The sequence below is a fragment of the Uloborus diversus genome, chromosome 1 (genome assembly GCF_026930045.1).
Source record: "Uloborus diversus isolate 005 chromosome 1, Udiv.v.3.1, whole genome shotgun sequence".
Lineage (NCBI taxonomy): Eukaryota > Metazoa > Arthropoda > Arachnida > Araneae > Uloboridae > Uloborus > Uloborus diversus.
Window position 1 is genome coordinate 192,840,613 of NC_072731.1, and position 15,787 is coordinate 192,856,399.

At 34.0% G+C, this 15,787-nt stretch overlaps 1 protein-coding gene across 1 annotated transcript in view; it reads left to right on the forward strand.

The window, feature by feature from the left end:
- LOC129223991 (cyclic GMP-AMP synthase-like) overlaps window positions 1-15,787 on the forward strand; it is a 30,593-nt gene that overhangs the window by 10,131 nt on the left and 4,675 nt on the right. Inside the window, exons 4-6 of the mRNA XM_054858386.1 lie at window positions 1,206-1,433; window positions 7,148-7,297; window positions 10,062-10,211. Coding sequence (XP_054714361.1) covers window positions 1,206-1,433; window positions 7,148-7,297; window positions 10,062-10,211 — 528 coding nt within the window. The remainder of the gene's footprint in view (window positions 1-1,205; window positions 1,434-7,147; window positions 7,298-10,061; window positions 10,212-15,787) is intronic.

The following is a 15,787-nucleotide window of genomic DNA, read 5'->3' on the forward strand; positions in this document are numbered from 1 at the left end:
TCACAGCATCATAGACTGTTTTACTCTTGAATCCAGTTGTTCGAATAATATAGGCTGTTTTCATTCCCTTCTTGTGTAATTCAACGACAGTAACACGCACATTTTCACAATTCATAGCTCACTAACTCGATGAACTAACCAAGAATAAATGATTAATCCTCAAATACTTTTAATGTCAATAAGCAATATGTGCCAAATAAATCGCCAACATACGATTTTAACGCCAAAAAAATGTTTTAAACAAAATCGTGGGAACTTTCTCCGCACCCTGTATGTTTGTGGTCACAAAGTCCTCCTAAGTTCCCACTCCTGATCAACACTGCTAGGGGTGGCGGATCAGGGGTTGCTTGACTCTTCAGGGCTCCATCCAACTAGTTAAAACACATTAATGGTAGGTTGAGGATGGAGGGGATTCATTGTGTATTTCTAGTTGTTGGTAATTAGTATAAATTTCACATACATTCTTTGATCAATAATAACCAGTGTATGTAATTTATGGATTCTTCATTTGATTTAAAAAGTATTTAGTAATTAAACAAGAGCTTGTCGTATCAAAGATAACATATGATTACTGCAAAATACTGCCCTTCAAAATCACCCCCTCCCCTCCTTCTTGCCTATCATTATTAATCTGGCTCTATGTCTCTTTATGCAATATGGATAAAGGAGAACATTTTTGGATCATTTATGTCTCCATATCTTTCTTTCTTATTTATTGTTTGCAAATGAGAGTAAGTATGTCCTAAAATGTTGAAACCAGACACACAAAGTTTCTTAAACCCAACAGAGAAACTAGGGTACACATTGAAAGCAATGGTTATTAAAAGAGTTAACTTTATATTTAAAAGTGTACAAGATAAAGGAATTCAATATCTTGAGTAAATAAATAGATTTGTTCATATTTCTTCTGCTTTAAAAGTTTTCCCTCTTAATACTATCTATATTTTTTCCCAAAATTAGATTTGTCTATGTTTTTTTTCTTTAGTCCCAGAAATATTTATTTTTACATTTCCCAATATATATATATCACTCAGAATCAATAGTCTCGTGAGAAACTCTCTATGTTGAATTTATTCTATATAGTAAAAATTAGCTCTTTAAAATGTAGGAATGTAAATATTGCCATATAATTTCATTGTTATAATATAAACAATTTGGGCTTTTAACATAATTTTTAATTCTTAAATGTAACTCATATCTTGCAGGAACCAGAATTTTTTGAAAGTACTCATGCATATGCAAAAATTAGATGGGAACCAAAAGATACAGATATTTCACTGTCCATACCGATGCAGAAAGTGAATGTGATAAAATTCCTGAAGAATACGTCAGAAGATTATTATATAGTGCCTAGAAAAATAACTTCATGGTTTCAAAGTCATATTGACAACTTTCTTCGCGGAAATCATGCTTTTGAAAACATTATTAAAAGTGTAAGCAATTTACTGTTTAAAATATCTTATCTCTCTCATTTAAATAAAAAATAATTGTCCGCTATTAATGATGTTTACAATATTTAGCATATTCAGTAAGTATATTCACGTTCAGCATACTGCTAAAAAAGCTCTGTACTTGGTGTTACAGCTGTTGTGTTACAGTGTTTTATATGGAACTGGTTTTTGTGCTGTAATGAACATTATAGAGATGTTCATAAGTGAATGTTTTATTTGAACTTTTTATTTATTACTATTATTACTTATTATTTTATAAATAAATAAAAAGTTCAAATTTATTTATAAAATATTATTTATAAAATTTATAAAATTTCAAGTAGTTTATTATTAACTTAATATCCCGTTTGTCTTAAAAACACAATTGCAAACCATCTTTGGAAGTGTTAGGCAAATGGATAGGATTAAGGCACTCTTCTGCAGAAATTTTTCGATAAGATAATTCTAAATGTGCAATTAGGCGTTATTTGATGATATTAGGAAAGAGGGGGTTAAAGGGACCCTTCAACAGAAATTTTTAAAAAATGCAATCCTTAAAAGACGTTGTAGAAGACCTTCAGTGATGTTGGTGGAGAAAGATGTTCAGGGGGCACCCCTCCCCCGAAAATCCTCCGAAATTGAAGTCGTAAAAATATGATTGTAGGCCCCAGCTTTAGTAGTAAAGGCAAAGGGGTGGGGTTCAGGGACTCGTACGGAGCAATTTTTGGAAATTGAAGCTCTAAATACACAGTTTTAGAGGATTTTTGTTGATATTAGTAGGGCTCTCCTACCATAGGAAAATTTTCAAAATGGAGGTCTTAACACTAGAACGACTGACATTTTCTGTATACCTAGAAAGACTGAAGGGGCCAGTGTGGCCCCTACCCATTTTTGGGGTGAATTCTTTTAAAAATTCTTCCTGAGGGAGTCCACATACCTGATACACCTTCTTTCATGACTAAATAAAAACTTAGTACTTAATTATTTTTTGTTTTTCTCTTTATACTGGGCAAAAGGTTGAATTAGTTTTCCTTTCTAAGAGCAATGGCCACCGTTAGGATGGTAAGCACTCGGTACTGTTTATAGCATTTGGATATCCAACCGGCTGCATAAAGAGGAAGTTAGAGGTTAAACTAAAGTGATTGGCATTTTTTTATGCTACAAATTTAGGAGAAAGGAAAAAAATAAATTTTTAATTGTCAAAATGCTTAGGGGCCACTGTGGCCCCTCCCATCTTTCTAGGTATAAGGATCAATATTAACAGTACTATGAGGCGAATGATTAAATGATTAAACAAGCATTCAAATAGCGTCATATGATGAAAAGTCAGAAAATTCCATTAAGTTCCGTTAGATATTATCCGAGTTATTAAACAACAAACTATGCGAGGGGCCACACAGGCCCCTCCGTTTTTCTAGTGTTAAAAACCCGATTGTTAGCTGTTCTGGCACCATTAAAGGAAGGGATTGGGTTCAACATGACTTTTTCGTAGAAATCTTTCAAAATAGTATCTTCAAAACACAGTTTTAGACCGCATAAAGAGATGTATTGAACTCCTACAATAATTTTAGAAGAACTTTAATGACGTTGAAAGAGGGAATTCGGGGACCCTCCCCGGATCTTTTCTTATTGCAGACTTATAAATGCGGTTGTACGACATCTTTTGGTAGGTGTTATGTAAAAGAGAGTTCAGGGACTCTCCTATGCCAGTTTTTAGAAATTTAAGTTCTAAAATTGAAATTTTAGATGATATTCGGAAGTGTTGCATAGAGAGGGGTATATGGGGATTCGCCCCGGAATTTTTCCAAAACTGAAGTCTTGGAAATGCGATTGCAGGCCATTGATTGTAACTTCAGAGGAAGGAGTGGAGCTTAAGATTCAACCTCGGTAATTTTTCGAGACGGAAGTTCCAAAAATGTAATTTCAGGCCACGATTGGGGCCACTAAGGAAGGTATCGAGTTCAAGAACCGCTTCTCTGGGCCCTTTTTGGCTGCAGCCCTATTTTTATTTATTTGCAATAAATTAAATTTGTGGGAAAACTTCCTAAGGTTTTCTTTTCCAAAATCATTTAAAATTTATATATTTTGATACAGTCAAACCCCGTTAACACAAACTCGCATAACCCGAAATTTTGCTTAGCTCAAAATAAATGCCATTCCCCATCAGATAAAGCTACAAATTAGTGTTAAATCAATCACTTAACATGAAGAGGATTTAGACGAAATCCTGCTTAAGATGAAGAAAATTTTAAGGTCTTGAAGAAAAAAGGGAAAAGAAAATCCCCATAATTTTACATGAAATTAATTTCGAAAGCCTAAAGATCTGCACTTGAACGCAAGGTACATGGATGGTAGCTAGAAAAATCCTCTCTTGCGCAGGAAAATCGGGAAAACTGCGTTGCTTCAAGAAAGTATGAACTTTAGTTGTAGAATATGCTTACAGTAAATAGCTTGGACGAACAGTAAAATCTTCACCAAGTGGCATTATATTGCATTCCTATGAATTCAAAAAGAGAAAAAAGAACATATCAGTAAAAAAAAAACTGTTTCAAGTTTGATCTGAAATTCTTGTTTGCAAAAACTTCCCACTTGTCAAAAATAAATTTAGGTATTCATATTTATTTTAAATAAAGGGTTATTTTTTTGCATTGCCCTAAGAATGACCACAATGAGTCGACAAACTGTAATAGGCAGAAATACACTGGCCTCAAAAAGTTAAGGAACAACCGTTTTTTTCGCGTTTAATTTGCAAATGAATGAATGTAGAAGCAAAAAAATTGGAGGATATGTGCATTAAATAGTTTTTGATTGAATGCGTCATAGAAATTTGTGTAAGTGCATTGCAAAAACGATTCATAACAAAAAAAAAAAAAAAAACAATCTTTTTGGAAAAGTCCATTTTTGAAGAAAACAGAACATTACAGTGTTCTGTAGTGAAATGTCATAGAAACAATATAAAAATGGGTTCTAATAAGGAATGTGTCACCCCCTAACTTGAATGCATTGGCGGCATTGATTGTTCATACTGTTTATTAAGTTGTAAGACTGGAATAGGAAGCGAAAACCAGACACAGACTAAGCCTGTTCCAGCTCATGTAACGACTTTGGAGGAGGATTTAAAGCACCAACCTGTCTGCCAAGATAGTCCCAAAGATGTTCGATCGGATTCAGGTCTGGAGATCGAGATAGCCTTTCTATTCCTTCCAAACCATGGTCCTCAAGATACTCCTCAACAAATCAAGCTTGGTGAGTTCGTGCATTACCATCCATCTGAATGAAGTCACTACCAATAGCACTATCATATGGGCAGATATTTGGATCAAGGCTCTCAAACCAGTCAGTTCCTCCATGGAACACATGCTGATCAGTGTGACCACCGAGTGAGATCCCTGCTCAAACCACAATTCCACCATCTCTATAACTGTGCCTTTCAACAGTGTTGGATTGAGCGTATCTAGTGCGCTGTTACCTCCAGATCAGTAGATACCCTGAATCACTCTCAAATGTAAATCTGGACTCGTCTGTGCACAGCAGAGAAACCCATTGCTGCTGGGTCCAGGAACCATGTCCTCTTGCCCAGCATAAGCGGCTCCTTCGTTGTGGTCCGTTGAGCGGAACACACACACCTGGTCGTCTTGTATAGAGACCCGTATTGTGAAGACGATTTTGCATCGTAATAGCAGAGATTCTTCTTCCTGATGCTACAAAGTTATCTGCAAAAAACTGTGGCACAGTAATGATTCTTCTCCTTCAAGCCGAAAGATCTAGAAAAATGTCTTCTACAGGTGTTGTAGCTCATGGTCAGCCTGGAACAAGTCTTCTGGATACAGAATCTTCTGACTGGTATTGATCCCAAAGTCACTGAACAACACTACGAGACGCATTGAGACGTCAACAGCATCAGCCTGAAACAATCCATTTTCATCCATCCAACAGCCCGCCACCTTAAAGAATTGGGCAACCGACTTCTCTCAGACATTTTCTAAACTCTATAGACTATTGTTTCGGTGACTATTGTCACCGAAACTGCCAACAACAGTAGAAAATCGAGACAAGTTACACACAAAAGTACGAAAGCATGATATCTGCATATTTTTTCTCACTCATAAAGATACGTTCTTTTCAATAAAATAAAATAGGCAGCTATCGTTTTTACTTTCTTCTATATCTAATATATAGAAGAAAGTATTGGATTCGTGCAAATTTTCGAATTTTGAATTTTGACGGATTCGAGCGTTTTGAGGTGTACTGAGTCCATTTCGACTATTTTTGAAAAATGTCTGTCTGTCTGTGTGTATGTGTGTGTGTGTGTATGTGTGTCACATCTGTGTGTGACCAGTTTTTTGTGGCCGCTCTACAGCAAAAACTACCGCAAGAAATCGAACGAAATTTGGTACACATATGTGCCGCTATGTGAATTTGTGCCCATTGGTTTTTGGCGCGAATTCCTCCAATGGGGGTGGAGCAATGGGACGTTTTTTAAGTGCGCGTGCTTGCTATTCCTCAGGAAGTAACAGACGGAATCAAACAAAATTTGGTCCATGTGTTGCCATTAACAGGAACAGGTGCTGATTCAATTTTGGTGTCAATAACTCAAATGAGGGTTGAGCTATAGAACGTTTTTTGTCGTCAATTGTGATTGCTGTATCTCAAGAAATAATGAACGAAATGGAAGAAAAATTTATCAGCAAGTAGCCCTTAGTGGGTATAAGAGCTGATTTTATTTTGGTGTCAACAGCTAAAAAGGGGGTAGCGCAATCACCTGTTCTTTTTTTCCATTGTGAGTGTCCTATCTCAAGAAGTAATGCTACGTTCTGGTTGAAATTTGGAATATATGTGAATCCATATGTAAACAGGCTTCGGTTCAATTTTAAAGCCAATAGCTCCAAGAGGTGTTGATTTTTTTTTTGCGAATAAAAATAGCTTTATTAATGCAACAATAAGAAAGATAAATCGTAATAGATTGTTGTCTGCGTATTTCTCGTGATTTTAATTGTATGGAAATGATCGGAAATATTATCTCAATGATTTAAAATTTTTAACTGTTGCCATCTTATGTTTGTTAACAAATAAAATATTTAATTAATTCAAGCAAGGTTTTTAAAATAACTTTCAATTTTCGCTCTTTGCTTTGCTTTTGCAATAATTCAGACATTGGGATGGCCGTCAAGTTTTTGCATGTGTAATTTTGTTTTTGTTGGGAATATTGCTTCCTCATCAAGCATGGGGAGGGATCAGAAAAATAATAATAAATATATATATATAGAAGAAAGTTTAGTGATGGCCACAATATACTAGTTTTATAAATGGTTTTAAAATTCGTTATTATCATTCATGCAAAATATGCATTTTATTGTTACTGCCTTTTTTTTAATGGTGAGCTTCAAAAAGCATGTTGTACCTTAACATTTTGAGGCCATTGTAATATCAAAGGGTAAATATAAGCAATCAATAATATTTTAAAGACCTGGTGAATAGCTAACAAATAAAACTTTTGTGGTAAAAATATGCTACATTTTCTGAAAACTAAAATGATGAGTTAACTTTGACTTGTATTATTTTTTCTCCTTTTATGCTCCTAAAAATTTTGCCATTTGTACTTTATTTGACCAGTGTTTATATTTATTTTTTTCTGTATCATTTATCATATCATAATTTAACTTTTTGCTGTTCTCTTTCTTTTATTGATTGAATCTCTAACTGCAAAAATGTTACAGGTGACAACTCGTCAAAGTGGTCCTGCCAGAACAATGGATGTAGATACAATTTTTGGATACACTATCAGCATTGATTTAGCTCCTGTTTTTATTTTCCCAAATTCATATTTTAATGACAAAATGGAACATCATTTTACCGACATAAAGAATGTAAGCATAACATTTGTTGTGCCATGAATATATTTGTTGAATATTTCTGTTAGCTTCTAGAATTGTGGCTATTTGCTTCCAGAATTGGTTTTGGAATAATAGCTATTACATTGAAATTATGTGTTGTTCAAGTGTTTATAGATATCTATTGGGTAGAGTGCTGATTATCCAGATGCTTATTTATCACATTAATCAAGAGATTAACAATGTATTTTTCCTCTGCCATCTCCTTTTTTTTCACTGTACATGAAATACAGTACAGTCATAAAATAATTTCTTTGTAATGTTTATGTTAAAAAATATATTAACTTCTGAACATTCAACTTGTAATCTTTATTATTATAAATACCTGTTTTAAGATCGGGAAAAAGTGTAAGGAAATTATCTAAAACACATTTCCATATCAGTTTTTTAAAGCAATCAGAAATGAAAATCTTCTGCGGATCCGCAATTTTCTGCGTTTTTTTTTTCCCTTTCTCGGCCGCCGAGCATTTTCAAGCGATCGATCGCGATCTCGTTGTTCCCATCTGACTCACGTGTTCTTTCTAAGGTTGAGAGAAGAAAGGAACTTCATTTCGTGGGTGGGGAGGGGAAAAGGCTCGAGAATGACATAGAAAGCATCAGCATTTATGCATTTCCAAATCCCATTGCATCCGCTTCCATAACACTCGCTCATTTTTGACTACTATGCCATCCGATCCTATCACTTAAACCTTTATAACTTTTTGTAGACCATTATTTTCAACCCTTCTTGTTTGTATTTTATTTTTTGCTGAAGACTTGCATGCTCATTGTTTTGCCATGCCCATTTCACAGCCACTTTCAAGCGATTGCGGAAATACCCCCTCACCTCCCTTCTGCCTCAAGCTTCCCATCAGGATTCTTGCTGAGGCACATGTTTTTTCTTAAGTAGAAAGAAATTAGGAACTTTTTGCTGTTGGTGACGAGGGTGAAATAGGAGTGGAGAGTGACGGTGGTTTATACAGTCCTAAGATAGTCTTTTCTTTCCATTTTAAACGCCTTTGAACGTCCTTATTTTTATTTTAGGTGCTTTGTTTTTCTGTTATCCCTTTACAAGATTCTGTACTTTCTTAGGGTTTGGTACAAGTACACTTATTCTTAAATGTCAAACAATATCAAGTCTGTTGTGATGTTTCAAACTGTGTTGGCCTTGGCAGTTTGCATCTGGTTATCCCTTCAAATGCCATTTTTTAAGAAAGTCGAAGGGTACTACTGGTAATTATAGACCTGTTAGTTTTATTTCGGCAACATTTTTGAAACTCTGATGAAAGTCAGAGGCAATTATTTTTTGCAAAATAATGGTATGTTATTAGGTTGGCACCATAGTTTTAGGAAGAGTAGATGCATGCCTAAAAAGTGCATGTCATTATTTATTTATTCATTTATGTTGGATATTATTTGTGCTTACCTTTAAATTTCTAAATTTGATCATTGATTTCCAAATTTCCAAATCTGACTTGCATAGAAATAGAAAGGAAAACTTGAATTTTGATTAAAAATTGACTGATTGGAACAAAACTAAAAGTATTATTTTGAGGTAATCATTCCTAGTTGATTGATGTTGTAAGTGGGACTCTGTTCAGTTTTAGGACAATTGTTTTTTAATGTCCTTTTTTAGTTATGATTTAAAGTTCAGTCAGTATAGCAAGTAACAAAACCAGCAAAATGCTGGTTTTTATTAATAGGTCTATTTCAAGTAATTTTGAGGAAGTTCTACCTTTACACAAAAGTTTGGTTGGAACCCATTTGAAATACGCTGTTGAGTTTCGGTCTTAATATTTCAACTTTTTGAAGCATAGTAGCTTTGTTTAAGGCCAGCTAGCCTTTTATTTCTTTATTAATTTTAATTTTTTCCTGCCAGCTGTTGAAGCACTGTGTGATAGGAAAAATAAATAAATAAATAAAAACTAGAGTGTCGAGGAGAGTCTCTATACCTCAAAGAATTTGAACCGTTAAAAGTTCAAACAAAAACTACTTGGTTGGTACATGGCCCCACTTAATCCTTATAGGCCATGCCAATTGCTGAAAATCATGGCAACAAAAAGTCTAAAGGGAACCCCTGTTTATATTATGTTACCATTGATTGGTGGTTGCAGGGGTTCCCTGTAGCGTCTCTGGCAGTCAAGATGTGTGATGTCCAATCAAAAATAAATAAACTTTGAAACGTTGACATTGATTGGTGGATGCATGAGCTGCATCGGTTTAACGCAGAAAAATCATAAATTGGCAAGGCATGTTAAGCACCAGCGCTATCTAATGTTGGCGAATAGTTTTTCTGATTTTGATTATGATGCCAGACTGAAAAAGCACAATATGTAAGTCCTGAACAAAGAAGAACAAGGTAGAACTTGATGCAAGTATTTAAATTAAATTAAAATGGAGGATAAATTTATGTATAGATGACAGAACCAGGAAACACTGAACAGTGAGTTAAAGCTTTTCAAATCCCAAACTAATTTTGAAATAAAAGAAAAATTTCTACTTCAGTTGGATTGTAGGGTGTAGGCATTTCAAATAATTTATCGGAAATGTCTGTTACTTGGGGGTGAATAGTTCTAAAAGGGCTCTTGTTTGAAAGAATCATTGAAATTAACAAATTGACTAGGACTAGCATAACTGGGCCCAGTGCTTGCTGTTGGCCAAGACTTTTCTATTTATAAGATTTTTTTTTCCTTCATTTCTATCTGTACTGTTAAGTTATTTTGTAAACAATTTTTTGAAAAATTTAAAACTTTTCTTGCAGCCATTCTTTTATATGGTTCCTAAAGTATACAGAGGGGATGCTTTGAGTGAACGTGAAACAAGTATCGCTTGGAGGCTTGACTTTACAAATACAGAAGAGCATGTTCTACATAATAAATTGTGTGCAAAACCTATAATTAAACTGCTAAAAGTAAGTATTTTTTAATTATTTTTAAATCTGGATCCTCTCTTTTTATTTGACATGAAAATTTTAATGGTGTTTTCATTATTGAGTATTAGACTGAGGTTAGGAACAACTATGAAATCACCGAAGTATCTGAAAATTTCTTGCATTGCAGAAATTCATTCTCACTTAATATTTTGGACAAATGATGAAACCAAAATTAATGGCTCCTATAGTTCCATAAAAGACTGATGCTCATCCACCCGAAAAATCCTCCACCTCCCCCCCCTCATCAAAGAAAAGAAAGAATACCATGATTTCAATGGTGTAAATAAATATACAAAAGAGCTAAATTCCAACAACATCTAAACTCTATGATAAAAAATTTGGAATATAACATATTGCTCCCTTCAAATCATTCCTTGAGGGGTGGTGGTGGAAAACCAAATATAATTAATTGGTGGGTGCATTGAATTATAACTAATGCAATTTTCATTACATCACTGGCAAGGCAAGAGTTTGTTACTGTGACCGCTATATTCAAAATCATTAACATCTGTCATTCATACTTTTACATAACGAAATTTTCGCGCATAAGTGAAAAACCCACAAATAATTTTCAACACGAAAAGTTAACATTAGTTATACTAATACCAACAGTACACTACTAATACTAATAATAAATACGCACAAAATTTCTGCTTTGGTTTTGTAAAATTATAATGTAAAAATTCAAAGTTAATACATACCTACCAAGCTCTTGTTGTCAAATTATTTTCTTTACAAATAAAGTCATGAATATGGGTTTGTTTTTTGTTTTCAGGAACTGTCGATGAGAGTGTTTTCAAGTTCATCAAGGTGCGCAAAAGTTCTTTCGCTTCCGGAATTAAATTGACAATAATCCCACAGAGTTTCCAATGCTTCAAATGCTACTGTGTGGGTGGGGGGAGCTTTTTCTGTATCTCCTTCATCATCTTCCACATCTTTGTCTTTGTTGTCACCAATTTCCACTGCAATATCACTGAAATCCCGCATCTCAGTAGTAATTAAAGTTTTGTTGACATCTACGAATTCGGAGAAAGTACACAAAGCCAGCTCTCCAGATATCGCATTCCAATCATCTTCGCTTACATCGCCTCGCTTTGAGCTTCTTTATTGTCTTTGCATTCCTTTTCTTCTGGGAACAAAAATCCTGCCTTCTTAAAACAGTTTGTGATACAAGTTTCAGTAATGTTTGCTCATGACGGGCATACCATGTGAACGGCATCAAGGACAGTAATCTTCTTCAGATCATCTTTCACCGAACGTTTCATTTTTGCAGCAGCAAGAAGATGCCAGACTAAATTTTTTCTTTGATGCACTTTCACGCAACAAATGATGCTCAGGTCCATAGGTTGAAGTTTGCTTGTGCAATTAGTAGGAAAAAACACACTAGCTTTTACTGGGTGTCTTTACATCTAGAAACTCACACCTTTGAATTGAAAAAAGGGTTCCTTGAAACCTCGAAACACGTGTATTCTGAAATCTGTTTATTTGTGCTAAACAACGTTGGATATTTCCTGTTACAACCTTTATAGTTGAGAGACGGAAGATCTTTTGGATGTTCTGGGCATTCATCCATAAATAGGATAACTTTGCGTTTATCTTTCTCCATTTTGCTGTTAAATTTGTGCCGGAAGTGCAGAAAAATCCCCGAAGTCATCCATGCCGTCTTGTTATTAGCATAATCACATGGAAGTTTCTTTACATTTTTGAAGCATCGGAGATTCTTTGACTTCCCAATGACTAATGGAGGCAGTTTATCCAAACCATCGGCATTGCAGCACAGCAAAACAGTCAACCTTTCTTTATTTTTTTTTCACCATGGCATGGTTCTCCTTTGAACACAAAAATTTGGTCGAGCATTACTCGATAGAAAAGTCCAGTTTCGTCGCAATTGTAAATGTGTTTTGGTTTGTATTCTTTTATTAAATCAGGCAGAGCCATTGTTCAACAGATTCAATATTGGCACATTCATTTTCACCAGAAAGATTTCTGAGTGGACAATCCATGTCTAATCTTGAAATTTTCAAACCATCCATGAGATGCAGAAAAGTTTCCCATGTCATAACTCTTCGATAATTCCAAGGCTTTCTCCTTTAGAAGTTCAACGTGTACAGGAATGTTGGATGCATGAGTTTCTTTAAACCAGAGAACTAAAACTTTTTTGAATTCTTTGTTCTTTCCGCTTTGAATTCGACTCCTTTTCTTGGCCTTTATTCCACATTCTAGATAAGCTGCCTTTATAGATTCCTTGTTTTTCAAAATCCCCCTTAAAATAGATTCTGGAAGACGGAAATGATCAGCTAACGCTGTTTTTGATTTGAAGCATTTTTCTTTGAATTTTTTTATGCTATCCATTTTGAAAGAAAGTGACAAGTTCATGCCTTTCGCCTTTTTTACACACTGTACAGTACATAAGTGAATGACCAAAAACATCAAGCATGTTCTGAGATGAGTGCTTGTCATTCATACCGATTGACTGTGACTTTTTGTGACGTCAACCTTTTCGTTGTAACCTGTTCTCCTCTCTCGATGTCAATCACAAAACTAATCCCTCGTCCCTCCCCCAATTGCACACTTTTGCGAAAAAGAACGTGTTTTTGGAAGAATCGGGACTATGTGGATTAAGGGTGTGTGAATGCATTCCAAGATACAGAACAAGAAGGGTAAATTCTTGCTAGAAGCAAAGCGTAGATTGGCGATTTTACTAAAACTTGGGGGAAAAAATTATCGTGCATAAGTGAAAGGTGCTTTTAAGGTTTCGCATATAAATGAATAAGAGTTAGCATTACTTCTTTAAATCACTGGACGGGACCGCGAGAAGACCACGCATAAATGAGAAACGTGTATAACGGAGGTCGCGTATAAGTGAGAGATTACTGTATGTCCCCTTTAGCTGCAATTATGATATCGAACCTTTTAAACTTTGTTGATGTTTATTTGCCCCATAAGAGAAGCTTCTAGAATTACGTAAGATGGCAGTTTTTGGCTCAATTTTGGCTTATCATTTTTATGTTTCTCTTGCTTGCATTTTTATCCCTTCCAATGCTGTCAGGTTTTGGTAATAGTATTTTTCATGAAGCCACTGGAACTTGTATCTTAGAATATTTTTCTTAGTTGTGCAATGCACATTTAGAACATCGTTTCATCTATTTAAGTTCCCTACACTTAGATCAAGTTCACTCCAGATCCTGATGCAGATGTGCTACTTTTCCCCAAAAATGTAGGTTCTCATTATTTTGGCCGAAATTTCTTCATTCCTACAAGTGATATACTTAATTTGATGGGTTATTGAGCAAACTGTTTTGCATTTTCATGTAATTTCTTCCATTTGTAGTTCAGCTTTCTTTATGGATAAGTTATAACATATGTATTGGGTTATTAGGAAAGTAATTTCATTTTTTCTTGACTGTACTTTAAACCTAGGTCTTTTCAAATGTTCATAAGCAGTTCAGTTTGTAAAACTTAATCTTTTAACGATCACTAGTGTTGTTATTCACCATTTTGCAGCAATCATTTTTTTTAATTGTGTCTTATTAACTTCAAATGACCTTGGAGAACAAAGTATCTTTTCAACATCAAAATTTTGCGAACCAGCTTTGGTACTTGTGTAAATTGTCAGTATATCTTCTCTGTGTACATTTTTTAATTTGTTGACAGATGCTTTCCTTTTACGATAGCAAAAAGTAAAATGCGCTGAAAATTCTGCTTTTACTCATTATGTTTGAAAAGTCACCAACCAGAAAGTATTGTGTAGATTCAAATTAACTTTTTCACGCGTAAGCCTTGCTATGTAAGCTTTCAAAATATGTAAAGACTAGTGGTACCCGCACGGCTTTGCCCGTAACAGAAAATTGAAAGGTCTTTTGATTCGCCTGTACATTTACAAATAATGTATTTCACAATAGGTATAATATTTAAAGTTTCATCAAAAAATTGAATTATTTCCATATATATATATATATATATATATATATATATATATATATATATATATATATACACACATATATATATACATTAAAATGTATGGTAAATTTTACGAAATGATCAAGTTGTAAAACAAGAACAGTAAATGTAGGTAATTTTCATTTTATAGAAATGTTTGCTCTCTTGCAATACTTAAGTCTCCCACACAGTACTCAAATATATAGGTAGTTTCATGTATTTAATTTAAAATAGATTCTTTTTTTATTATTCATTTGGAAACGTTGATTTGAAAATATGTTCAATAGTAATTTTTTAACTTGAAATTTTATTTTAATTTATATGTGATTTTTTGTATTACAAAAACATCGTTCCGGTAATAATTCACCTTTGATATATATATGTATATGTATTTAGCATTTTAAACTTTTAATATAATCAACATTCATTTATAGTACTGTATTCGTAACTTCAAAATCAACAGTAAATATTATTGCATAAATATGCATTAATTTTTACACTACCCCTTTCTTTCCCCACCATTTTATTGTATCACTGTGAGGGAAAAATCCAACAAAATTGCAACTTAATACTTAATCAATATGAGTCCATTTTAAAAATATTATCCAAAATTCATTAATATGCATTATTCATGTTTGCATAAATATGCATTAATTTTTACATTACCCCTTTCTTTCCCCACCATTTTATTGTATCACTGTGAGGGAAAAATCTAACAAAATTGCAACTTAATACTTAATCAATATGAGTCCATTTTAAAAATGGTATCCAAAATTCATTAATATGCATTATTCATGTTTGCATAAATATGCATTAATTTTTACATTACCCCTTTCTTCCCCCACCATTTTATTGTATCACTGTGAGGGAAAAATCTAACAAAATTGCAACTTAATACGTAATCAATATGAGTCCATTTTAAAAATGGTAACCAAAATTCATTAATATGCATTATTCATGTTTGCATAAATATGCATTAGTTTTTACACTACCCCTTTCTTACCCTATCATTTTATTGTATCACTGTGTGGGAAAAATCTAACAAAATTGCAACTTAATACGTAATCAATATGAGTCCTTTTTAAAAATGGTATCCAAAATTCATTAAAACTAATTTAACGGTCAGCTTTGTGGGACTTGATTTTAACCCCACTTTCATCATATGGATGCCTCACTTTCCAAGTCGATTAACTCCATAAAACAAAAAGTAGAGAAAAGTTATGAAGAAGATGGGGTTATCCATAGGAGTAGATAGGACCTCATGTTACACTAGTGATACCCGCACGGCTTTCCCCGTAATAGAAAAATCGAAAGGTCTTTTGGTTCGCCTGTATATTTACAAATAATGTATGGTGAATTTCTCGCCAATTGGCTTGTACCCATCTTACGGTTCCACGTTATGATAATTTCGTATCTCGCCAATTGGCTTCTGTCCATGTTACGGTTCCACGTTATGATAATTTCGTCATTTACTCGTCCATCTTACGATATTTTTGTTCTTAAAATTGGAATAGAAAAAGAACCACATCGAATTTTCGAAAAATCGCTTCGAGGTGCACACCCCCATGCTACAAACTAACTTTGTGCCAAATTTCATGAAAATCGGGCCGAAC